This window comes from Centroberyx gerrardi, chromosome 4 (genome assembly GCF_048128805.1).
Source record: "Centroberyx gerrardi isolate f3 chromosome 4, fCenGer3.hap1.cur.20231027, whole genome shotgun sequence".
Taxonomy (NCBI): Eukaryota; Metazoa; Chordata; class Actinopteri; order Beryciformes; family Berycidae; genus Centroberyx; species Centroberyx gerrardi.
Window position 1 is genome coordinate 26,201,821 of NC_136000.1, and position 27,945 is coordinate 26,229,765.

The following is a 27,945-nucleotide window of genomic DNA, read 5'->3' on the forward strand; positions in this document are numbered from 1 at the left end:
TTTCAGGTCTTGAGTCCATGAGTGTGTTGACACTTGCAATGTTGCTGGATCCAAGATTTAAAACTCTTGGCTTTCACAACCAAATACAGGCCCAAGCAGCAATCCGCTGACTAACATCAGAATGCACAGCACTGATCAGAGACACACCACAGGACACATCTACAGACATCTACAGACCATCCCTCCACATCTCAACAGACACCCAGCCAATCAGCTCGGCCTGACCCAGCATCAAAAAACCTTCAAACTGCATCCTCCACAGGTATTTGTTTGTTATAAATTGTTCATTCATGATATACAGCCCAAAGTGAGTAAAAGGAGGAAACAAATTTAAGTATTTATTTATATTTTTCCATTTATATTTCTATTCATTTTATTACATACATTTGTGATTATTGACACAGGAATCCCTCCATACTCTGTCTCCAGATTTCCTCACTTGGCGGTAGGGCTGCAAGATTCTGGATAAAATGAGAATCTCGATTTTCTTGCTTAGAATTGAGAAATCACGATTCTCTCTCACGATTTTTAAGCAAAACAATTTTTAATATAATTTTTTACTGCACTCTTTTGCCTGATACAGACAGAAACAACAAAAATTACACAGAAATTTAAATTTAATTAACGGAATAAACTTCTCCAATCTCCAGCTGGTTTATTCCGCCATACATTTCATTCTGCGCACACAGCAGCACAGTGCAGCATTAAGTATAGCCTTAGTTACAGGAGTCTTTGGGAAATTACCTGGCTTCCTGAATCTTTTTTTTTTTTTCGGGTTGTGGATCGGTTTCGGGTCGATGTTTTATGTGTATGAAAATGGATCAGGCGGGTTCGGATATGTGTATGTGTCGGATTGGGTGGTCGCGGGTTGAAAAAAACCTGACCAGCGCATCACTAATGTAAACAGTAACCTGATAACTCCTAATCTGCTGCCCTACAAACGTTAACGGTAGGTAGCATCATTACCTTGTGGTATTTAAGTAACGTTAGTGGAATTAGTTTAATTGATAATCGTGTGGGAATGCATTGAATTGAATTGAGCTCAACACACGCGCTGTCGGCCTGTCAAAGATATGAGCTTGTTTTTTAACAGACAAAACAGCTTAATTCAAACGCTTGATGAATCCAACACTTATAAAAACAATTAACTTACATCTCTCTTCTTCTTTTATTTAGAACACAACCTTTGAACAAGTGTTTTCCCGTGTGTGTCTACTGTTTTCCATTATGTCTCTCTCTGGAGTTGTTTTCCTTTCTGCCCGTTCTGCATTTGTGCGCATTTTGTCACGTGGTGAAACGGTGTTGTCACTTGTTAGGAGCGCTTCATTTGATGCAACAGATGTCCCTGATGAACATGCGACAGAATCGTTGTCATTTAGAAATGAGATCGCATAGAGGTATGAATCGAGATCGCGATTTTAATACGATTAATCGTGCAGCCCTACTTGGCGGCCCTGATTTGGACCTTCATGCGGTACGGTTTGGGGGTCAGAGTGACCCCAAAGACCGGAGTGTAGTCTGGCTGTCCTGCGTCCTCTGGCCAGGTGAACTGGAACCTCCTCAGCAGAGTCACCAAGATGAGGAAGAGCTCCATACGAGCCAGGCCCTCTCCAAGACACATACGGGGACCTGGGAAGTAAGACAAACAACAAATTTAACTACAACTATTTGGCTAGACCCTCCCCCAAACACCTAGATAACCAGAGAGTCCTTTTGTAGGAACACCTGGGGCATACAGGTAACCGGCAAGTCCAATATTGAAAATGTTGAAAATTTGAAACATGGTGGCAGTGTGGACCAGTGGTGAGAGAAACTGTCCTATAACTGAATTGTCACAGGTTACAGGCGCTGTGTCCATCAAATGTCTTGTCAAAGTGTCCTGGACCTAGAACTCAGGATCATTGGTCTAACAACAGATTTTTGGATGGCACATGCAGTACTGCCATATGACTATACACTCACCGAGCACTTTATTAGGAACACGGTGTTCCTAATAAAGTACTCAGTACTAATACTGGGTAGGTATCAGCTAGCAAAGTGACATGCGACTCCAGGTTGGACGTGTTGTGCATTCTGAGATGCTTTTCTGATCACCACAGTTGTAAAGAGGTTATCTGAGTTACTGAAGCCTTTCTGTCAGCTCCAACCAGTCTGGCCATTCTCCTCCTCTCATCAACAAGGTGTTTCCGTCCGCAGAACTGCCGCTCACTGGATGTTTTTTGTTTTTCGCACCATTCTGTGTAAACTCTAGAGACTGTTGTGCGTGAAAATCCCAGGAGATCAGCAGTTTCAGAAATACTCAAACCAGCCCGCCTGGCACCAACAACCATGCCACGGTCAAAGTCACTGAGATCACATTTTTTCCCCATTCTGATGTTTGATGTGAACATGAACTGAAGCTGCTGACCTGTATCTGCATGATCTTAAGCATTGCACTGCTGCCACATGATTGGCTGACTGGATAATTGCATGAGTAAGCAGGTGTACAGGTGTTCCTAATAAAGTGCTCCGTGAGCACTCACCGAGCACTTTATTAGGAACACCTGTACACCTGCTTACTCTGAGCACTTTATTAGGAACACCGTGCTCCTAATAAAGTGCTCAGTGAGTGTAGATGTCAACCACAGAAACTCACCTTACCTAACCTTTGGGGAATCTATCCCCTATTGACTGCAGTTCAGTAGCCTAGCAAGCTAATGATGAGGTGTAGCAAGAGGGGAAAAGTCCCTATGCTTTGAAATGACCTTGCTGAGGCGATCAGGCGTTAGTGGTAGTAATATCTTATCTCTGCAATGTTCCTACATTGTTCAAAGATAACTCCTAATAAAACATAACTCCTAATCCCTATACTCCTAATCTCTTGTAGGTACAGGCGTGGTGTACAGAGATAAAGGACTGGACCCAAATGACTTCCTGGCCATTCAGAGATCTTCAGAGATCACAGGCTAATGGTGTCTAGGCCTTCATCATCTGGTCCTAGGCTTTGAAAAACCCTGCCTGAGGAGCTTGGGCAGGCAAAATCTGTGTTATCTTAAAACGCACTCTTATTTGAAGTATTATTCAAATGTATTTGTACGTATTTTATTAAGCCGACGTGTTTAATTCTCATGTAATTGTATGCTGAAATTTATGTCTTGCATTTTTATTGTTTCTTATTGGCTTTTACTTATTATTGTTATATTGTTTGTAAAGCACTTTGTAATAGTCAAAATAATAATAGTATATAATATTTATCCTTAGTTATCATTACTGTATTACAATTCTTTGACAAGTCATCATGGTAGAGTGGGGAAAACTCTTTAAAATCTAGGGAGGGATTTAAAATAATACAGAAAATGTTGCTTGTAACCTCTATGTTTACATTCTCTTAGTGAGTTCTTTCTGAAAGAGCTGCTGTTTGCTGAACTGAAAACACAGCGGGAAACAGCTTTGTGCCTGAGGATCCTGCTCTCGTACCTGCAGAGAAAGGCATGAAGGCCTCTGGCTTCACAAATTCTCCCTGGTCGTTGAGGAAGTTTTCAGGGTTGAAGTCGTGGGGATACTTCCACTGTCCCTCCTCATACAGCACTGAGGTCAGGTTAGGGATGATCATTGTACCCTGAGGACAAAATGGGATGAACAAGGGAGGGACATAGAGGGAGGCAGAAACAATATTCAGAAATGGAGAACTATATAATCTTATTTTTACCTCACTTTCTTTGCAAATAAACTATTTTGCTACATCTGATACTAACTGACTAAACACATAAAATGCCTGTCATGAATGTGATGCATTATTGGATAGACAACTGTGTTTTACATCTTAACTTTCCCTTCCTTATGGCATTTACTTTTCCAAATGTAGCCGTACAGTAAGGTTTCTTCCCAAAACACACTACTGTATTGTATAATGCCAAAACGCTCTATAACACCAGTCAGTCACCCCTTACCCTGGGTATGGAGTATCCCATGAGCTCTGTGTCTTTAGTGGTGCAGTGGAAGACACTGAGAGGAACAGTGTTGGCTATCCTCTGGACCTCATGGATCATAGCCTGCATGGACAGAGATAGCCATTAGGCATCATGTTCTTATACTTTTTCAGCCTGGGACACAAAGTCGCTCACCCAGGAACCCAGACACATTAAAGCACACAGATAACAATTTTATGTTCCCAAGCTCTTCCTAAGTGCCTCTAATATAAAGTAGACTACATAAAATAATGTGACTCCAATGGGTTACTAGTCTAAAATGGGGTTGATTTGGTTCAATTAACGTACATACAGAAAAGTGTAATAGGATGTGCAGTATTTCCACATCTAGTGATAACCCTTTTTCATGAAAAGTAGGCTACCCTAAATAGAACCCCAGCATGGATTGATTCTCTCATATGCCATTTAATGGTTGTTTATAGTGTTTGTGTAATGCTCTACCCACTGTGCTACACAGAAGCACGTGCACATGAAATATCAAAATGAAACTATTCTGAGAAATCTATCTAATAATGTACCTGCATGTAGGGCATGTTGTGTCGGTCTTCAAAACTGGCCGGATCCTTCCCGTCCAACACCTGGTCTATCTCCTGCTGACAACGCTCTGAAAGAAGGAAAGAAAGAAAGAAAGAGAGAAAGAAAGGATGTTGATTTTTAACATCAGATGTTGCAGTCCACAAATAAGATTTTAAACTGTAACATGAAGAAGGCACTTGTTAGAGCCATTTCTAGCAAGCTCTTATAATTTCCTATTGTTTTCAATTATTTCCATGTAAATAGATTGGCGGCACCTAGTGGTAGTTTTTGTTGCTAAACCAAGCTTACGGCATCACCTGACCTCACATCTCAGGAGCCCCTTAATTAAGGCAGGTGTGCTGAAATTGGTGGACTGTGGAGGCCACGGAGATACAGTCTTCAACCGCCACGTGTTTTGGTTATTTTGTTTGGTTTAATCTTAGTTCTGTTTGGTGAATTCGTTTATTCCCCACTGGTTTTGATTTATTTAAAAAAGGCCTGTTTATTTTGGGGAACATTTGTTTGGGGTTTTGGTTTCGTTTATGACACGACAGTCAGCCAAAGCAGTTTATAGCCTAACCCAACAATTCTTAGTAGCCTACCCATTCAAACCCCTGGACCACCCGAACCATCGTGGATCATCAAACTGTGAGTAAACTAACAGTTAATCAAAATACAGCGCGTTGATCATGTCATGGCATCTGTGGGCGGCTAAACATGTTCCCATCTAGCGTAGAAGCCGCAATAGCACTGACAAGACAGGACAAGAGAAGTGAGAGTCGGTAAAAGCTAAACCCATATAGAGATGGAAAGATGATGGAATGACATGTCACACAATAGAACAATAGATAGAATCATAGAAAGATAGGTAGAACCATAGAATGATAGATAGCACAATAGATAAAATCCTAGAATAATACAGCGATAAATAGAACAGTTGAACAATATATATAACACCAGACAGAACAGGTAAAATTGTAGAATGATAGAATGAAAGACAAAATGACAGAACAATAGATAGTGAAAAAACAATGCAACAAATGATACAAAAAGGGATAAAACAAACAGAACAAATGATTTATAGAACAATAGAACAAATATTAGATAGTACAATAGATGAGATAGATAGATAGATAGAACTACTGAACAAATGACAGAATGAACCAACGACAGAACAATAGCACAATATATATTTATATATATAACGATAGATAGATACATACGTACATACATACGTATGTACACACACTTACCCTGTATGTGCGGGTGGGTCATAAGGTAGAGGAAGCCAGTGAGCAGGGTGTTGGAGGTGGTGTCGGTCCCAGCAAAGTGAAGATCCAGAACATACGTGATCAGTTGATCCTCGGAAAAGGAAGAGCCGTCGTCTCCTCTCTGGAAAGAGCAGAGAGATCTTCCTCTGTGTTTTTTATAGTTTATGGAATCTATAGAGTTTTCTATAAAGGCCTGGGAAATATGCTCTGTTTTTAAAGTGTATGTATCTAGTGCTGAAACGATGACTCGGTTAATCGATCAACAAGAGATTAAGAGATTATAATTTGGATAATCGATCAATCATTTTAGTCATTTATCCAGTAAAACTACCAAAATTTGCTAGTTACAGCTTGACAAATTTGCTTTTCTTCATTTCATATTGTTATAAAATGAATACTGGTCAGACTAAATAAGTAATTTGAATTGTGGGCTCTAGTAACTTGTGATGGGTATTTGTCATTTTTAGACTAAATGATTAATCAATTCATCAAAAAAAGAATCAATAGATTAATCGGTAATGAAAATAATCGTTAGTTGCAGCCCTAATTGTTTCACACACCTTATCCAGTTCGTCCAGATAGCAGTCTATGAAGTCTCGTGGTTTTCCAGGGACTCTGGTTTTCTTATGCTCACTTACCAGACGAGTCGAAAGTTTCTGGCAAACCTGAGAAAAAAATACGGTAAATACACAGTGTTCACAGTAGCAACACACCAATTATATATATTACAGAGATTTGTTTTTTCTTTTGACTTCAAATGCATATGTGTAGCGGGCTAAGTGTGTGAGGTCAGAGAGAAAAATTCCAATGTCCCTGCTTAAAATGGCCAAAAATTAATCTTAAAGGTTGACTTTTTGGGGCTTTTTCTTGGATACCACCAATATTGAATGTTTTCAACAGTTTATCCATTTTTTCCATGAACATTTACTACTTAATATTTCAAAAATGCAAACTGCATCCTCAAAAGGTGTACTATTTTTAAAGCTACACTAAGCGATTCTTTGACCACTAGAGGGTGACAGAAACCGCAGCACATTTTGTAAACACACACAGCAAAACTACTGGGCGAAGGAAGCCCTTAAAGAGTAACTAAACCCCACCAAAATCTGTGGTGAAGCCTGACACCTAATGGTGAAAAGTAGGGTACTGCACTGACCATCTGCTATTGGCTGGTGTTTGTGCCAGGTGATGTCACCTTCCATGCCATCACCTGGCACAAAGACCAGCCAATAGCAGATGGCCTGTTCAGTACCCTACTTTTCACCTTTAGCTGTCAGGCTTCACCAAAGATTTGGGTTTGAGGTTTAGTTACTCTTTAAGGACAAACCGTGCATAAAGGCTAATGGCTAAAATAAACGTACCTACAGAGAAATATCTCCGGTTACCAGTCTCGCTTTGCCAGATTTCTCTCCCGCTGAAGGTTACATGTCCCACGATGACACGTGAAGAGGTAGGTAGCAAGTTTACTAGTTGAACAAGTTTACTCGCTCGCAATTCTGCCATTACCAGAATTTTTTTCAGGAGTGGGAGGGGGAGAGCGCCGCTTTCAAACAGCAAGGGAGGAGACAAGCTAGTTTTAAAAAAAGGAAAAGCTACGACTCGGGCCGAACCTGACAACAAGCTTTAGAAAAGAGGTGAAAACAGCAACACAGCTGGCCCGCGTGTGTTTATTTGTTTAAATCATTACGTCTCACGGAAATCTCCACATAGCACACGTTCAATCAAATTCAGTAGCATTCCTTATGAATTTAATAATATTCCATAATTCGTTTTAAATTTATTTAAAGGCATACTGAGCAGGATTTTCCCCCTTGAAATAGCATAAACTCATGTAAAAATGATCCTACTCAATCATTACTTATGGCCCACTGGTAGTGTGTGACAGTGTGTGTGTCTGCAGAGACTCTGCCTTCTGCCTGGATTTTCTTATTTCTGAATGTTTGGGACGTTTCTGAGCGTCAGTCTTTTGGCAGTGGGTGTGTCCGGCTGCAACGAAAAACCATTGCTGAATCATTTTATATCTAAAAGCCACACTGGCTGCGGTAGCCGTCCAAACTCTAATATAGAGTAACTGGTCAGAGCTAGTGTGTGTCGTGAGCTGGCAGCTAGCTACCGTTGTTAGCGTAGCTTCGTTGTAGTAGAAAAGCTGATAGCTAAGCTAACCAGCACCTACCTGTCCAAAAGAAAACAGGCCAACTCCGCGTCGCTCTTCATCCCCATCCTCTCCTGCTTGGCGTTTCACCTTGCTGTAGTTTTTTTTTTTACCGTTTTTTACCGTTTTTTACCATACTGGCAACCGGGGGGATTTCAACACTTTGTGTTGAAATCCTACTCAGTATGCCTTTAAACAATCATTTTCCTGGGTCATTATATGTCCACAACTGGTAAAATTAAAGTCCTCACGTTCCCCAGGTCCAGTGAACATACCTCCACATTCTCAAAGGCCTTCATGAAGGGCAGCGGCAAGTGGCGGATCATGGGAATAGAGTCATACAGCTGTAGGGAAAGATAAACCATTATTTCAGTTTAACCCCACTTCCTGGCAGGAAAAACACTGAGCAGGCGAATTGGCCCCCAATTTATCACTTGAATGGGAAGAGGTGAGAGAGATGACTACTGCTAATTTCTGTCTTCAACAACTGAGGTTGATATGGGCCAGATTCTTCCCAAGTTGAAAGTGTTATTCATATTTTGAGCTAAAATTATGTTTTTTCATTAACAGTTTTTTTTAAGGTCTGTACAAGAGTTGCTGTTGCTTTGGAAACAGTTGGTGGTGTGGGGCAGGCTTGTCTGTCCTTTTCACACAGGATGTTTAACAACTCTTTTTTTTTTTTTTACAAATAGTCAACTATATTTGGATATACCATACTAATTTATCTTTGCTCTGCACTTGTTATAGGCTATAATTAGGGCTGTGCAAAAAAATCGATACAGCTGAGTATTGCAATATTTTTTTCCACGATACTGTATCAATTTTCCAGCCCCTCGTGTCGATACATTAAAAAAAAAAAATTCATGTTTTAAATGGTTTAAAATGTCCTTAAATTTCCCTCAAATCCCTTTGAATTAAATAGTTTTGACTCAATTTGTCCGCTGAGTTATCAATATAATGTGATGTACATATTAGACTACCCAGGTGCAGGGCAGGAATGAACGTATACCACGGCCAAACGGCCAGTGCCGTGGATGCCCCGGAGTGTGGCCGTAATGCCCCTTCTAAAATTAACTATCCACGCGGCCAGGTTGGCATGCCCTGTTTTGAACTGGCCGTTGTGCCCTTAAAACAGGGTTCCTACACATTTTCCATTTCAAAATTCCATACTTTTCCAGACTCAAATTTCCAGACTTTTCAGTAGATTTTTTTTAGACCATATTTGACATCTGAGTACAAATAGCTAGATGTTAATTATGTAAATAAATGGTTTTAAAATCCAACTGTTAACATGTATGTTACACAGTGTTTCCCACAGAATTTGAATGTATTTGTGGTGGTAGGTGGGTTGGCAACGGGGGGGGGGGGGGGGGGGGGGGGGGCTAATATCAATAAAGGATCCCATGGAGCCTGGATGGCTGAAAAATTATCTAATGTAGGCCTCCTCCATTTTAAATAGTTCCATTTGTCAAACAAATAACTAACCTGTAGATATCTAAAGTACTTTGTGTCAAAGATAACAGAACTTAAAAATATAAACAGTGCTACACTGTTCTGTTTGTTGTTGCTTTTGTCTACAAGGTGAAGAATAGAAATGAGACTCCTTTTACAGATAAATCTGCTTTTCTGCGCCTCTGCCCTGCTGCATCTCTCTGTGCTGTCAGTCTCTCCTGTATCTTTACATCGTTACATTACAGCCTTTGACATTATTGTAGCGATACCAGTGAGACATTTGCAGAAAGCCCACAACCTTTCTGTTGTCTTCTTGAATCAACACCAAATGGCCTATCACAACAAGTGGCCATAAAGGTGTCGAATGGACACAGTCCATGGCTCAAGGAGTTGAGTCTATGCCAGCCAGAGATGTCTCCACAGGACAGCTCAGGAAATTAACGTCAGGATACCAACCCGGTGAAGAGCTTTGAAACTCACACATTCCACAATTAACGACCTTTATCTTTCAGCCATCAGGAGGAGAAGGACTCAAGAACTCAGGAATACTAATGAACTATACAATCACACATCCATACTTCTCACACATCTGAATATAGGGAATCACCCTCCTTTCTTCATTTGGAGTACCAGACTGTTCTGGTTAATCAGAAGGGACAGTCACCATTGGGTGAGAACGGGAATACACACCGTGTCAATACGAAGGAACCAATGACTGCTGTTGACACTATCCAGAGTCTCATCACTACCCCCTCTCTAAATCAGGACAGTCATAAATCTCTTCCCTTTTCACATTCCTTTAAAACCTACTTTCAACTATATTTTCCCAATGTCTTTAATGGATCTATTTTGTAGTTTGAAGTATACTAGATGTGTTGACTATAGGCCCATATATATGGTGAAGATGTTCAATAGCTAAAGTTACATGCACAGACCATGATGCATTAAATGATTGAAGTGTATCAGATATTCATCCAGAGACACGCTCCTATTTTCATGGTCCTACACTGCCACCTTGTGGTCATTTATAGCGACGACAGGTCCGTATAAAATGTCAGTGCGTCCAAATGTCTTAAATGTTTAAATTGTCTTTCTCATATTGATCACGAAGTTAGAGACCCAAGTCACATATACGAGTTAACTTGATGAAGACTTTATAGCCACAGATTGTACCAGGAAGGTATTTGATGTCCTTATATTGATGTGCTAGCTATATAAGTCTGAATGTAAGTTGACAGGTTTTTATTATTTCAATCAATTGACAACAGTAATTGGTGGAGATGTAAAATACCGACATATTATTTTAAAAGGAATCTTTATTAAGATCACTTAGTAATAGATCCCAAAATAAAATAGACTAGAGGAATGATTCCTCTTGCATTCCTTTCCCCCCTCCCTCTCAGTTCGGGGTGAAATCTTCTCAAACAAATTAATTAGTAAACAGAAAAAGAGCGCGAAGCGTGATTTGCATGGCAAACCACGCCTGAGAATTCAAAGAGCTATAAAATGTTCTTATCTGGGTTTTCAGACAGTTCAACATTCCGCCCTCACCAAGAAACCTGCTGAAGCCAAGACCAACAATTTAGCTACAATTCGACCTTAGCTGAAACTTAAGAGTTTGAACCTGGAGTTAGAGACGTCTTCTCCAGATGAACTTAAGAATCGCGTACAAGAAGTTTGAACCTCGCCTCTAATAGTCAAGAAGTTATCAACGCTCGGCCAAGCGAAGATCATTTTCGAAGCTATTTAGGAACGAGATAATTTAGTTTTATAACAGTTAGAAGAGCTAGAAACGTCAACTCTTCCAAGACCAGCAGTCAAACACTGATGCAACGTCGCCGCAGTGTTCCACATCCAGAGAGGCCTGTTGTCTACAGCTGTGAAAAGCCGGTAGCGCTGCTTGCCTCGACGTGACGATAACACATCAGAGACCAGCTGTTCCACCAGCGTCTGCCGTTGCCAGGTAACCGGCCAAGCCGAGCCCGTCTCTCCGAGCTCAGCGGGACCAGACAACCCGACCGGCAGGACTTCTCAACTGAACAAAGTAGGCTCTGATTATCCACGTCTTTACTGCTGAGAGTTGATGCAACAGCTTAGATTCAAATTACTTAAATAGATCAGGAAAAGTTAGGCTTTTATAGTTTAGTCGCCCCGTAGCTTTCCGCCTCGTTTCTCTGGTTGATTGATCCATACATACCTCCATTTACTGCTGCCAATTCTTCTTCCCACATTTCATTATCATTTCCCTTTCATTCTTAATTTGTTTCATTGCATTTCATGTCTATTTTTAGTCTATAGTTTCCGTGCTTCATTCTGGTGATCAATATACGTGCATTATATTGCTTATCTCATTGAATTTGTTATGCTTGTATAGTTAAATAAATATTCCCATTTATTACAGAGAAGTTGTTATGTGTTTCCTTACTTGCAGAGTAAAGTAATCCCTGTATTGAAAAGATTTCACGATCTTTAGACTGATGACTGATTAGTATAAGTAAAGGTCCTTCATCTACGAAGGTGGTGCCCCCTACGAGTGTAAATTGATGTTTTTATCAAAGTTTCATATTTTCATGCCTTTACTAAATTCTAGATTTGATAATTGCGACTCTACACGCTACATTATTATCTACTCTGTTTTACTGCTCAGCAGCTCCTCTGGTCCAGACTGTCCTGCTCCTCCTCAGGACCAGTCCTTTTCCTTCTTTGAAAATATTTTTTAATATTAATCTGGATTGAGGGAGCAAACATTCAGAGTCAGAGTTAAAAAGTTAATATTAACGTTATCAGTCCACTCAGTGGATACTGACTAGCAGCTAGGCTATACAGCGTGCTAATCTCGGAAACTCAGCTGTATTCCGAGTAACGTTAACTGGTAGTTCTTCTTTTTGGGAATTCAGTCGGCCGTATTCTTGGCATGGAAAAAAAATATCCCTCATGCGTGTGCAGTGGGAGGCGAACAGACGGGTCCAGTGAGAGAGCGAATGAGCGCGCGAGAGAGAGAGACAGAGACCGAGCGACAGAGAGAGAGAGAGAGGGGGAGCAACAGAGAGAGCAAGAGAGAGAGAGAGCGAGAGACAGAGAAAGAGAGAGCGAGACAGAAAGAGAGAGAGCGAGAGACAGAGAAAGAGAGAGAGCGAGAGACAGAAAGAGAGAGAGAGAGAGTAATTAATTTTTCTATTAGGATATTTATTTTGTTGAGGAAAAAGAAATGAAAAAAGGATTTTAATAACCATTGGTTTTGGCCTTGGTGCCCTACATTTTGGCCGCGATGTCCCAATAAATTTGTATTTATCAAAGGCCAAAGTGGCCTTGCCATAAAAATGAAAAAAAAAAATTAATTCCAGGCCTGCAGGTGGTACACAGCAAGTTGTATTTTCAGCTCTATTTTTAAATTTTCAGTAAATTATGTAAGTATTGCAATGTATCGCAATATGTATCGTATCGCAATATATCGTGATACAGTCGTATCGTGACCCATGTATCGTGATACGTATCGTATCGTGAGGTCCTTGCCAATACCCAGCCTTAGCTATAATATAGGCTAATTGTTTTACTTCAAAAATATTGTTCAAAAATAATATGTTGTGATTGATAATGCTATACCTCCTGATTAATTCATATCATACTTTCACTTTGATGGTGCTTAAAAGTAAAGTCTTGCTGGTTTTGACCTTCAGCACATCATCTTTCCATATTGCTTGTTGATAAGAAAGACAAACATGCACAGGTATTAAGACTATTTAGGCAATATATTATAAAACGTGATCAATTTTAAACAGTGGCATTTGTCCCTTCATGTGTGAAGGGATGTGTACAGTACATTCATTCTTACTTACATTCACAACAGGAGCCATATTCTTGACATTTGTGAGCTAAAGTTATTCCTTTACGAACATGCTGTGACTCACCATAGCCCAGGGCCCATTGGCTATCTTGGCATTCTCTGTGAAGAGGTGAACTATCAGCTTGATGAACTCGTCATCGTAGTCGTAGCGCGTACCGAACAGAACCTGGCAGATGATGTTAGAGGCCGCGTTATGGAACAAAACCTGAGGACTCAAAGTTTTACCTGTAAAAGAGACACAACGCGGCACAACTCAACTCACTGCAGCAATGCAACAGAGAGGGCCCAGGAACGAGCAGACCCATAGGTGGCATACCAACACTCTTTTCCAGCGGTTCCATGATGTGTTGTATCTCTCCCAGAATCCTCTCCTCCATGGACTGCTTCCCCAGACCAAAGTTCCTCAGGGTCATCAGAGCAAAGCGACGGTGCTCCCTCCAGCCGGGGCCGTAGTCTGCCAGAATCACTCCTATAATCGGTGTGGTGACACAGAGAGTATATCAGCATATGGATTTGCCATCACTCCCAAATTGTTACCATCATCCAACATAGCGTTGTCTCTAAATATATCATTGTCAAATGGAGGATTTTCTTGTAAGTATTTAACCTGAGAAGAACCAAAGTGGATTCAATGAAAGCATTGAGCAGATCACTGAGACAGAAAGACAATTCAAGACATGATGATGAATTCCAGGTGAGCTTTGTTCAGTCATGGTCCAAATTATACACATAACCCTTCAAAAAGGAAAATCTGAAACTGAAAAAATACAAAACTAAAAATATTGTAATGTGTTAACAAAAGCATGGCCTTTTTCCTCCTTAACAGATGTACATTTGACAATATAGTGAATGTATATTGTCCTCCCCTGTTGTTAGGATGGTGAGCCTACACAGAACATCATTCTGGAATGTCTCTGTCCATACGTATACAGACGTCTTCTCTCTGTTTAGGAGGAAGATCAGACTGTGCTGCTGTTAACACATTACATTAAATTTAGTTTCTATAGGTAGAGATGCAGAGTTTTAGAATGTTTTTTTCCCAAATGAGCTAGTTTGGTCAGAACTTGTTCTTATCTCCATCTTCCATCCTCTGTCACCACAGAACACCACATCGCTGTCTCACCTTTCCCCTTGGTGACGTCATTGACCATGAGGTCTTGTGGTCGTCCGGCGAAGTCCGCAGCCTTGGTCAGCATAGCCTCCTTCATGGCCTGCAGCCCGTTGACGATGACCGCCGGTCTGGGACCGATGAACAGACTGTAGACGTTGCCATAGCAGTTCCTCAGCTGGGGAAGATCAAGATAAGAAGCCCTTCAAATTTGAAATCATAGTGCTGACCAAGACACAATAGCACAGCTTTCAGATTTTCTTAGAAAGTCAAATTTTGAAAATATTGAAAAACTATTTTAGAATGAACACTCTGTCATGAGCAAATCTGGATGCTGTTTGATTGAGTTGAAAGGGAATTGGCCTCAGCCCTCATCTACAGTGCTTGTCTATGGACGAAGGTGGAAATATGCTTTTTGGAACTTGCTGAGTTCATCATAACTCAAAATGCAGGTGTGCTTAATGCCACTCTTGTCAAACATTGCAGATGCAATTGTTTAAGGCTTTAAAGACAAATAAAATGAGCTCAGAATGACTTTTTTCATGCAAATAAATCACTGCATATACAAAGCCAGTAGTAAGGCAAGAGTTTTTCCAAAATTATTGCTTCTTTAAATAAGCCACACACTGACACACACACTGGCAGACTAGCCCCTCCTGAGACCTTTAAGCTTAAATAATCTCTCCTGGGGTGATTCTTCTTTACTGGTAGAGGTTTGGTTGTCGTGGGAGACCTGGGTGAGAGACTTTATATCAGGCTTGTCATACACACACAAGCACACACACGGCACACTCAAAATGGCAAAAAAAAAGTTGATGCTGAAGGCAGGCAACTTGAAAGTGAGAGGTGTTTTTTTTCCCTCGTATTATTTTCTCTCAGTTTTTCCTTCAAATTATTGAACAAAAACATTTGTACAAGCTTATCTAGAACCGTATATTTACCCATTTGAAAGTACTTAACCTACTGCTAAATACACATCAATTATCATATGCTTATGTTACAGGTACCAGCGTCGGCACCAGAATAACAGTTATAAAGCTGTAAAATAGTGGAAAGAAATAATGAGGCAGGAAGACGTGGCTTTACTTCACGGTACCCTCTGTTGTATTTATTAAACACAGCAAGTGCAATTTCGGTCTCTCACTTGTATCATTGTGTATCCAATGTCTCTTTTTTTCCTTTTCTTTGTATAGAAAAATATCATTTTTATATTCTTAAAAACATCTTCACAACAAAATATCAGGAATAACATAAAATACATCCTCAGGTCATGTAATTTAAACTCAGATTTAAGTGCATCAGAATGTCATTTTGTTACACAATGAAAACCTTCAATCTAAAATTATATTCAGTACATCCAAGTTACAAGTTACATTAATACTGTTCAGATTACAAGCTAACTTCCATTCCTTTACTTAACATTTACTTTCTTGTGGTAATAACACATCTAGAAAGACATTCACAACATTTGAGACAACTACTTCGTAGCAAAGCGGGAACAAACGGCTAACCGGTGCTAGCATGGGCTAGCTAAAGGTACCATACACTAAACATCCTAAAAGAACCTAACTACACATCTGTAAACACCAAAAAAAGAGTGTTGTGCCTACAGATCCGTCCAACAACAAGCACTTTAACTGCCCAGTCTACAAGCACTTTCACCCCCCCCCCCCCCCCCCCCGCCCTCCCATGCGCAATCCAGTAGTAGCATACTATCTGTTGGAAACACCTGTAGCTTATACAGGATTTACACTGACAGGCTACAGCCTATGATCACAACCTTAAGGACAATATCAACACCTGTAGATATCTTCTGTCATACAGGATTTACACCACATGATTGCAACAATACTTTCCTGGGCCAGCGGCAACAATATCAACGCCAACAATATCAATCATTAGCCTACAGTGTGTAGCTCAATGGCATACGCAAGCACATACTGCCCCACCTCCACCAATACAGTTATATGATTCAGATTCTTCCATCAATCACACACACACACACACACACACACACACACACACACACAGCGATCGATTCATACTGCTCTGCGTATAGACCTATAGCAAATAATAATATATGTAACCTGTACTTCCTATCATACAGGATTTTCACCATATCACACATCCGCATAGAATCTGGCATAGAAACACAATGATACAATAGCCTAATGTTTTCCAAAAACAACCAATGTCAACTACTTGTATAAACACAACACCTTGGAGACAAGAATATATACCTTAAATTAGGATAGTCCATAATGTGTGAATAATATGAGAGAAAGCCTACCTTATGCGATGGTCTTCTTTCTGGCCTTTCTCCTCGAAAACTCCTCCACCACATCATTAAAGTCCAGGTCTCTGATGAGTTCCGCCTCTACTGCCAGTATTGATAGAGAGTTCAAGCCTCGTTGACTCATCCTTGTTCTCAGTTCATTTTTAATCCTCGCCATGTGGGAAAATGAGCGCTCCCCTTCGCAGTTTGTCACCGGCAAAGTGAGAAACATCCTCAAGGCTACATACACGTTAGGGAATGCGGATTGCAGGCCAAGTTCCAACATGGTGTTCAGCATCTTTGATGGCGACTTGTCTTGTTCACACATGAATGATCTGAACTGTATAAACTCGTTGGCAAAGCCGCTGTTTAAGTCTGATGGATATGCACTGAGTAGTGCATTGGCATGTTTTGTGATCTCACTGTTGCTCGTTGTTTCTGGCATGAATAAAACCCCAAATATATCCGTCAAGTCCTTGTAGGCAGACAGGCGATGATCGAGACAGCTCACCAGTTTGTCTATGATTACATAAAACGTCTCAATTTGAAATTTCTTCCTCCCATCACGTAGGTTGCTCGAATCTTCTGTAGGCCTACTCCCTTCATCTGCAAAGGTTTTTCGTTTTCTGCTTCGTTGTAGGTCACACTTGTAGGTGTGGAACACACCTGTTACGTTCAGAGCTGCTTTTTCATATATCTCAAATTGGTCATGTTGTGTGGAAACAAAAGCACCCAAGGACTCGAGAAGACTCACCGCTGTTAAAATGTTGATGTCACTTTTTTGTAACATTGGGCTTGTGGCTTGAAATCTGTCAAGGATTGTATCCCAGAAATGGGCCATAAATGCAGTTTCTAGATACTCCAATTTAGCGCACAGCGCTCCTGCTTCATGTCTGGTGTCCCTTTTTTCATCATCTGAGCTGGCTATATTTGCAAGTGCCTCCTTTATCTTTGTGTAGTTTTTCCATAGAGCTTTGGTGGCATCTGCTCGACAGCTCCATTGTGTACCTGAGAGAGATTTCAGTGTCAAACTTATTCTGTCCGTTTTGCGGAAAACTTTCCCCCATCGGTTTGTAGAGGAGGAACAAAAGGTATACAGTGACGGTAACATGTCAAAGTAATTTCCAACCTCTGGGCTGCTGGCCTCTATGGTTTTGACTCCAACTAAATTCAGGGAGTGAGCTGCGCAGGGTACATAATGTATTAAGGGATTTCTCTTCTCGATGCGCTTGAAGTCCATTATACTTTCCAGACATATTACTGGCGTTGTCATATGACTGGCCTCTGCAATTTGACAGCTCCATGCCTAAGCTGTCAACCATGGCAACAACGCATTCTGCCAAACTTTCGCCCATGTGGCTTTCAATTGGCTCAAAAGCAAGAAAACGTTCAACAACTTTCCCTTCCTTGTTGACAAATGTGAAAATGAAAGTAAGTTGATCGACGTGGGACAAGTCTGGGGTTGAGTCGACAACTACAGAGAAGTATTTTGCTTCCCGAATTTCATCCGCAACAGTCTGCCTCTCCCATGACATCAATAAATTCTTCACAAGTTGTCGATGACAAATAAGACACATTGCCCCGGCCTTTCTGACCAAACTTTTCGATATGTCCAGCTTTGAATGCTGGTGTACATAAGTCTGGCCTAAGTCTTCTGTCAGAAAAACTGCGGCAATCCAAGAGTTCAGTCAACAATCTTTAATAATGTCCCACAGGAGTAAAGGCAGATGTGTACATTGAATCCTGTATCCAGTATGAATAAACAGCCACTTATCATTTGTGAAGTTGTGGTTATAGTTTCATTTACGCACAACTTATAAAAATCACCGACGACCTGTTTAGCACACATTCACTCTGCCTTTCTTAGGAACACCGGCTGAGCTTGCGCAGTGCGCATGTCGAGTGACGTAACAGTCCTGTGGGTCCATTTGATGATCATGCCTAGACTGCCCTAGGGCAAGTCAGAGCAGGTAAATTTGCACAGCCACCCCCAAATTCACCAAGTGAATTCGTAATAACACAAATGTCCCTGCTGCACAATGGGAGCGGCTTCTCAGTCCTCTGGCATTTTAGGAAGTGTGATGAGCTTGGCCACAGGACGAATATATGTAGTCCCTTTTATATTCACCTCAGCTGTGCGTATCTTGCCATCGTCACTGGGGATGACTTTGGTTACCCGTCCGACTGGCCAAAGCGCCCTCGGCAGCTGCGGGTCGACGATCATGACCACTTGGTCTGTGGTGAGGTCCGGGGTAGAGGTGTGCCATTTCCAACGAAGCTGAAGGTTAGGGAGGTAGTTCTGAGTAAACCGGACCCAGAAATGGTCAGTCATTACTTGGCTGTGTTTCCAGCGACGACGTCCTAGCAGGTCACTGGTGGCGTACACCGCTTGTGGCAAGGATGCATCCCGCCGTCCCATGAGCAGGAGATTTGGCGTAATAGGGTCGGGGTCAGCAATGTCAGACGTAACATAGCCGAGGGGCTTTGAGTTGAGGATCCCCTCAACTTCTACTAGCACTGTCATCAGAACCTCTTCTGGGACTGTTTGGTCTTTCAGGACCACTTGCAGGGAAGCTTTAACTGATTTTATCTCCCTTTCCCATGTACCACCGAAGTGTGGGGCGAGTGGTGGATTGAATTTGAAGTTGATGCTCTGTTCAGCAAGCTGTTCCTTCAAATATGGCTCGAGTGCAGCGAAGGCTTCTTGCAGCTCTCGTTCTCCTCCCCGGAAATTAGTGCCTCGGTCGCAAAGGATTTCATATGGTTTCCCTCTTCTCGCCACAAAGCGTCGCAGAGTGAGCAAAAAGGAATCTGTGTCCATGCTGCACAAAAGGTCCAAATGCACGCACCTGGTGGTGAGGCATTTAAATATTATGCCCCACCTTTTCTCATGTCGGCGGCCTATTTTTATAGTGTATGGGCCAAAGCAGTCCACTCCGGTGGACCAATATGGTGGTTGGTTGATGCGTAGCCATGCGGCTTGTAGGTCTGCCATCTGGGGAATGACTGGTTTGCTGCGCCATTTACGACACTCTACACAGTCATGTTGATGTTTTTTGACCACTTGCCGTCCACGAAGTATCCAATATGTCCTTCTTATCTCTGCAAATACACGGTCCGGACCTGCATGTAGCAGACGGTTATCGTAGTCCTGTACCAACAGCTTTGTGACTGGGTGGTCTGGTGCCAGAACTATGGGGTGTATTGCATCCTCCTTCAAATTTTCTGCCTTTCGGAGCCGGCCTCCAACCCTGATCAATCCTACAGCATTGTCATACACAGGGGAGAGTGACAGCAAATGACTTTTAAGGCTGAGAGGATTACCTGACTGTAGTGCGGCCACCTCTGCAGGGAAACTCTCCTGCTGTGATCTCTTCAGGAGGGCAACCTCTGTCTCTAGCCGGCTAGAGGCAGCCATGGGTGGAGCAGCCGCTCCGTGTAGGGACTGGTATGTGGCGTGTACCAGTTCAGGCCATGATTTAAACTGGGTTAGATCTGGAACCATGGGGCCAGTCACTGAGATGTTACGCAGAAGGTGGCGTTGCGGGTCTCCTCGGTTGGTATGGAACTCACTGCGGGGTTAGCTGGCCAGTCGGCTGGAGGCTGGTGAAGGAATGTTGGGCCACATGTCCAGCGGTTAGGCTTAGCTAGATCCAGTAAAGATTTCCCCCGGGTGATATCGTCGGCAGGGTTCTCTTCAGAGGGGACGTATCTCCAGAGCTCCTGAATCTCTGCTATTCGCGTCCCTACAAACACCTTGTACTGCTGGGATTCTGACTGGATCCAATGGAGGACAGTGGTTGAATCTTTCCACAGGATTGTTTGCCGTATTGGCAAGGTCAGTTCAGTTTGCAGGACCTTGGCTAACTGTGCTCCTGCTAGGGCAGCACACAGCTCTAGGCGGGGTATCGAGAGTTGTTTTTTCGGTGCTACATGAGACCTTGCCATCACAAATGACACTTGAATTCTGCCTTTGTCATCCTCAACCATCAAGTAGGCAACAGAGCCATAAGCTCTCTCTGAGGCGTCAGAGAAGATGTGTAGGTCGACAGGGGTGCTGGCCGGAACATCGGAAATGTAACACCGTGGTAGGATGATTTTCTGTAATTGTGGCAACTCCCTTTCCCATGCTTGCCACACGGGGAGGAGCTCGTCAGCAATTGGCTCATCCCATCCTCTCTCCTTTTTCCAGAGTGCTTGAACCAGGACCTTGGTTCGCGTTGTAAAGGGTATAATGTAGCCGAGTGGGTCGTATTGGCTCGCCAGTACTCAGTACACGTACCTCAAGGTGGGTTCAGTTGATGGAATGGCATGATGCTTGTATCCCAGTGTGTCGGGGCTGCAGCACCACAGGAGACCGAGTGTGGGTCTGTCTTGTTAGCTGTCAGCCATAACTCACGTCCTGCCGACTTGGCTTCTGTTGGTATGTGGGAGATAACCACAGGCACTTTGCTGGCCCACTGTCTTATTTCAAAGCCCCCACTGGCGAGGAGTGCTCTCATCTTGTCAATGAGATGACTGGCCTGATCCTGAGACTGCAGAGACTGGAGGCAGTTATCCACATAAAATGCTTGCTGCACAGAGGTAACTACCTCTTCGTTACCTTCGCTGTGGTCTTTTACATGGCGCTGCAGTGCGTATGTAGCGCAGCATGGGCTACAGGTGGTCCCGAAGGGCAGTACACGCCACTCATAGACATCTGGGCTGCGCTCTTTCTCCCCGTCACGCCACAGGAAGCGGAGCAGCGGCTGGTCCTCGGGGAGGAGGCACACCTGATGGCCACGGCATATTCCCTGAACCTCAGCAGCACTCCAAGCAGTGATGACCCCAGGGTAGGCCCAGGAAGCAGGTTGTTGTTAAGGGAAGCTTGCTGGTAGTTAAATGAGCAGTTGAAGACGATTCTGGCTTTACTGTTATGATATACAATGTGGTGGGGGATAAACCACGACTCCTTTGAGTTGCTCACCTCATTAGCGCTGATCTTCACCACATATCCAGCCTTCTCCAACTTGTGGATCTCCTCATTGTACACTGCAGATTGCTCGGGGTTGTTAGAGAGACGGCACTCCATAGCTCTGAGGACTGCCATCACAGCAGTGGGGGGTGCATGTAGAATGGGTGCATTCCGTTTATGCAGGAGCGGAGTGGCGTAGCGGGACACGCCGTCAACTGTGACACGGACAGTCTTTTGCTCCAGTTGTTCTATGGCTGCTTTGTCCTCACCAGAGCGGATCACCTCCTTGCTATTTCTGAAGGGTAGTGTATCGAGCTGCCAAAGTCTCTCGACGTGTTGATGCAGCTCTTCTGAGGGGGAGAGGAATGATGAATGAAGACAGTTGCTCTCACCTGATAAATGCTGGAGAAAGCTGGCTGGTCCCTGCATGGTCCATCCCAGTGCTGTGCACACAGCTACAGGGCCACAGATTGGACCGGTATGCACCAGGTGTGTAGGTATTATCAGGTGAGTGTTATCTGACCCGATGAGGAGCATGGGCTTGACTTTGTTAAAGGACTGCAGTGGGATGTCCCTCAGGTGTTTGTATCTTTGTTTCAGGTATTCAGCTGCACATGACTGCTCTGCCAGATTCAGTTCTGCTGCTGTAAAGGCATGATAGATGTCATGTTTCGGCCCTTTTTTTGTCATAGCCGACACTTTAAATGATACAGTAGCTCCCTTCAGCTGCACTATTTCTTGTCTAATTGTCCTCAGAGCTAGGACCTCTTCCTTCCCCACAAGGCCAAGGTAATGTACGGCAGCTTGTAGTATGATTGTTCTTTCAGAGCCGTCATCCAGAACAGCATACGTGTCCAGCGTCTTTTTCCCATTCTGAAGACGAACTGGGACAACCTTTAGCATTACTCTCCCTGAATGGCTAGCTTGGTCTATGAAAACCATGCTGGAGGAAGTACTTACTGTTAGGATGGCGAGTGGGTAGAAGAGGAAGGCACAGGCCGAGGCAGGCTTCAATATCACCACGTGGGATTTATTGTGGAGAAACCAGGAGTATTTACAAGATGAGTTGTAAAAAAAACACAAAAATGAAAAGGTAGGCCAATGCCGGTAGGCCTCCCAGTATGGCTGAAACACTGCAGTGAGACACAGACTGCAATGAAAATGCGAGAATCTAACAATCAAAACCAAAACACAGTAACACTTAACTAACATCTCTTAGTGGCGCCAAGATGTAATCTATGGTAAAGAAATGAAAGTTAATGCAGGTAATGTTTGGCGGTGTATGTTAATATAGGGCATCGGGCATCCCCGTGACACTTACAGTCAGGATTTTCTCTGTAAGGGCCACCTCATGCAGTATAAGCAGGTGTTGTTCCCCACAGGTAGCACAGGGCTTCTTTAAAGTGCAGTTCTCAGGCTGGTGTCCTCTCCCACACCTCCAGCATCTTTTCTTCTCCTTTATCCAGCTGGCCCTTGCATTGCTAGTGAGCTTAGCGAAGTCAGCACAGGCGCTGAGGTAATGCTCCTGATTGTTACAGTAAGGACAGAAGGGTTTAAAACAGTCACGCTTCTTCGGTTGTGATGGGGTGCTAGGGCCAGGTGATGGATTAGAGTGCTGGGCTCCCTGCTGGTTACCGAGTAAAATAGTAGCAGTTTTGACTCTTTGCTGTTTAACTGCTTTGCGCTCCTTACTGTCGGCATGTGCAGGTTCTGGTGGGCATGTCCCTGTTATCCGACGAGACACCTGTAGTGTCTGGACTTTCCTCTCAAGCCACTCAGCTAGATCTGGAAGAGTGTATGTCCTGTCACTGCCACTCTGGATGATTCCCCTGTTGAAGCAGTGTTCAGCGAATGCATCTCTGAAGTTAGCAGGTAGTTTGGTGAGTAATGTGTCAACATGGGACCCACACCTCAGCTCTGATGATGAGGGGCCATCCATCATATTTAACATGCCCACCAGAGTTCCAACTGATGCTGCAAAGTCCTCAAAACCTTGATAATCCCCAGCCTTCACTGCCGGAGCATTCAAAATGGCCTTGAGTTCTCCCTGCACCAGCTGTCTGGGCTGACCATATCTTTGAATGAGGGCTTGCATGGCACTTGTGTATGGAGTCAGACTGTTGACATACCGCTTAGCTACTTGAAGTGCAGAGGGGAATCTGAGATGGTCAAGGAGGACTTGATACTTGTAATCCTCAGTTAAATGTTTGTGAGGACCAAGCACACTGTCCAGGCCCTTCTTGAGCATAAGAAAGTCACTTTCTCTCCCTGAGCTGAATACGGTTAATTTAGGCTTGGGGATGCCAAATGATGCAGCAATTGCCATCTCCATCATACTGGGCATATTGGAGTTATCTGGAGGCCAGGCGGGTGCGGGAAGCTGCACAGGGTAGGAGTATTGTACAGGAGGTGGTGCAAGATATTGAACAGGTGGGTATGGCTGTGGAGCAGACTGCCAATACCTGGGAAATGCACTATATGGCTGTTCTGATTGGGCAGGCGCAGGCTGCGTCAGTGAAGCAGGAGCCGCAGAAGCCACAGGCTGTATCAGCGAAGCAGGAGGCGCAGGCTGTGTCGGTGAAGCAGGAGGCGCAGGCTGTGCTTGAGGGCGAGACACCGGATGAGCTAGTTGGAGTGACGCAAGCTGAGCTTGAAGATGAGAGGGGGGATCCCTTGCTCCCACGCTGGGGCTCGGACACTGGGTGGGGGAAACCAGTTCTAAATGAGGGAGGCCACTGTAATGAGGCTGATATGCAGCATATTGGTATGAGTGATATGAGGGGTGAGAAAAGGCACTTTGTGGATATGAAGTTAATCTGGCATTGTCCATTTCCACTTCAAGCTCTTTCATCTGCTGGCTTATTGTCCGCCAGCGTGCCTCCAGGCGCTGCCATCTATCATCTGGACTCTCAACTAGCTGATGAGTCTTTTGAGGACATCTCTCCAGTATTGTCTTGCTCCTTCCATTTGTTTTGGCAAAGATGAGTCAATGGTCGCGGTGCCCTTGCATCTCTGATGTAAAGATAGCATGCAGCTCCTATGCTCATCACTCCTCTCGTGATCCCCAATGCGTTCAGAGTGTTTCCAGTCGCTAAATCCTTGTACAAACTGATGATGCTTATTTGAGAAAAGCTTACATGGAAAACAATAGATATTTCCATTTGATGGAGAGTACATGACCCATTCTCTCGACACTGTCTGTCCATTTGGTAAACGACAAGAAAGCGAGTCAATGTTGAAGCAACTACTCTTACCGCCAATGGTCCTATCCCTGGCAGAGGCTGGATAGTTGGATCTGCGGTTTTGAAAAGCCGCTGCACCCCTTTCGATGAGGATAGATTTCACGATATCGCTGGTCGTGTCTCCCCATAAAGCTGGATCTGTAACATTGTTGAACCAGTTCTCCTGCATTGGTGATCCATGCTTAGGTCCTGGTTGCGGTTTGTCAGGTTCAAGTTGAGGTGGGGCTGCTAAACTGGTACCCGCCACCGGGTCTCTGCCATCCGCTTCGGTGTTGGGCTGGGCCTCCGTGTCGGTGTAGCAGGGCTGAAGTGGAGATTCGGGTGGGGCAGTTGAACAGGTGGCTGTTGCAGGGCTGTGGTTCTCTGCCTTAGTGTCATGCTGATGCTCAGGTCCTCTTGGATGCTGGTCTGGTTCAAGTTGAGGTGGGACAGCTGAATTAGTAGTGGCTGCAGGGTTACTGTCCTCCTCTTCGCTACCAATGTTAGCATCGTCCTCGCCAGGCTCTTTGCTAGCGAGCCGACTTTTGAAAAAAGTCGAGATAGTCGGTATGTTTTTCCGAAGTACAATGTCTCTGCTATCCTTTTCTTTTTTAGCCTTTCGCTTTGCTGCTCCACTGCTCCACCGTTTTTTATCCATGTTTGTTAGTTAGCAGCTAACTTTAACGTCGTCTGTTCTGTCTTAGCTAAGATTCCCACGGTCACGTTTCACCTCTCGTCATCGTCATCATGATACAGACACAGCCAGCAAACCAATCATAATATTTTTTTTTATTTGCAAATAAAGTAACTCTGCATTCATTGGTTCGTATTTCAACACACACACACTCAATTAATTTATTTGATTTGATTAAAAAAAAAACAAAGACAGGATGAGGCCACAGTTGGTGGGGTTTTGGAGGCCCCTAGAGGTCGGAGGCCCCCGGGCACCGGCCCAATGGGCCTGGTGGATAATCCGTGGCTGATTGGCATTGTTTTCACAACAAATGACATGTTTTCAAAGCACCAGAACGAAGCAGTTCATTAGACACAGTAGATTCATAGCTGCTCTTCGTCCTTTTGACCACCAGGTGCCACTAACGAGCACTGTGTTGAAAAGCTTCGAGTAGTGAACCCTTTTTCGATACAATTGAAAGGAAAGCCTCATTGCTTCAGAAAGCTTCGTTTTGCCATCACTGTACAAACAACCACAAAACTTGGTGCATAATATGCACCAAGTTTTGTGGTTGTTTGTACATTACTAACCTGTAAAATAGTAGAAAGAAACAATGAGGCAGGGAGACGTGGCTTTACTTCACGGTACCCTCTGTTGTATTGAGGGGAAGCCGTAGGCAGCGCGCACACACCAGTAACAGACAGTGGAACCACCATAGAGATATAACACCACAGTCTCGCTCTGCCCCCTACTGTTCGAAAGTTAGCATATCAAGTGTATTAACTCTGCAGATAATGAGAATATGCCTAAAGAATGTGACATACCTTCTAAATAGACAATTAAACAATTCAATATCAAATACCTCAATAGTGAGGAAAAAAAATACATTCACACATTTGTGACTACACATTAGTGGGTGTCACACTTAGAACGGTATATTTACCTATTCTAAAGTACTTAAAGAGTAACTAAACCCCACCTAAATCTGTGGTGAAGCCTGACACCTAATGGTGAAAACTAGGGTACTGAACAGGTGATCTGCTATTGGCTGGTCTCTGTGCCCTGTGATGTCACCCTCTATAGAGTACAACAGGTGGTGACATCACCTGGCACAAAGACCAGCCAATAGGATAAGGCCAGTTAAGTACCCTAGTTTTCACCATTAGGTGTCAGGCTTTACCAAAAAATTGGGTTTGGGGTTTAGTTACTCTTTAACTATTGCTAGATATACATCAATTATCATATAGGCTACTTACCTGTTATACGCACCTATGGTTAGGCTATATTCAGTTACTGCAATATATTTACCTGTGACCTCTACTTTGCGCAATATATTGATTTAATATGATATGCTACTGATTATAATACACTTGCCTGATCTACAGCTAATTACATTACATATATTGGATGTTGTATGGTCAGAAAAATAGTGTGTCTGTGTGTGTGTGTGTGTGTGTGCGTTTTGACAGCCATCACCCATAGCAGCCTATAGCTTGTACAGCCAAAGTTCATAACAGATCAACTCTATACAGACAGAGAGAAATCTGTAACATAATCACAGTCAAACAAACCTTAAGGCCTTGATAAACTTTCAGGGTGGGAAACTAACTTTCACAAGCCCATAGTCTATGTCAGACTATGAGTGCACTGCCACCAGAATACTAGGAACGACTATAGCACTCATTAATCATTAATTGCTTATTCTGTTGAAGTATTTCAACAGGTTTCAGTATCCTAGTCTCTACAACAGACTGGCAACATGCCAAATACCTACAACCTGTAGCCAATAGTACTGCAGTTAGCCTATAAAAAATAACCAATAGATCTCTTCAAAAGATTTCAGCACTAATAATAATAATAATTACTTCCATAGTATAACTATTTCTGCATTTTACTGACATTCCTGTTCAGAGCACATGCATTAAATGCAACAAGGAGAATTTTTCTTACCCTCTCAAAGTCCTTCAAGGGATTCCCTAGGCTGAGGCTGAACAGATTCCCAAATATGGGGAGGGGAGTGGGTCCGGGCGGGAAGTTCTTCGGCCTCTGGGTCTTGAGACGGAAGAAGAAGAAGCAAACACAGAGCCATAGCAGGATGAAGGAAGCTAACATGGTGGAGTGGACTAGCCTGGACCTTGGACCCTAGCTATCTGACTGGCAGTAAAGTGTTATGGAACTCTGCTCCCAAGCCTCATGGTGTTCTCTCCATCCATGCTCCACCCCCTTTCTCTGCTTTTTCAAAGACGAATCAGCAGTCCAGTCACCTTTAGGCGACTATTGTTCATGCAGACAGTTTGAAAGCGGAGTGGGAGTGAGATTCCGGGCGGCATAAGAGGGAAAGGGTGGTGGCCTTGACCACTTGCACCACTATTTGAGCACGCTAGGTCCGTGCGACGCTTATCAGTTCAATATTCATAAAAGTAAATACAACATTGTGTATTAGTCCGTGTTGCTGTCTGTGGGACAGAGGTATTGTGCAAAATCTTTTTCCAAATGATTTATAGGCTACTG

At 43.2% G+C, this 27,945-nt stretch overlaps 1 protein-coding gene across 1 annotated transcript; it reads right to left on the reverse strand.

Annotated features, from left to right (window-relative positions):
• Positions 1 to 1,441: 1,441 nt before the first annotated feature.
• On the reverse strand, positions 1,442 to 27,546 carry LOC139930256 (cytochrome P450 2F2-like). The gene is made up of 11 exons (XM_078282890.1): positions 27,385 to 27,546; positions 14,327 to 14,489; positions 13,520 to 13,672; positions 13,268 to 13,428; positions 8,183 to 8,251; positions 6,316 to 6,420; positions 5,738 to 5,876; positions 4,487 to 4,572; positions 3,930 to 4,031; positions 3,457 to 3,598; positions 1,442 to 1,629 (listed from the first exon to the last, which is right to left on the reverse strand). Exons 1-11 carry the CDS (start codon positions 27,544 to 27,546, stop codon positions 1,442 to 1,444), a joined length of 1,470 nt encoding a protein of 489 aa, XP_078139016.1.
• Between the last annotated feature and the right edge of the window lie 399 nt (positions 27,547 to 27,945).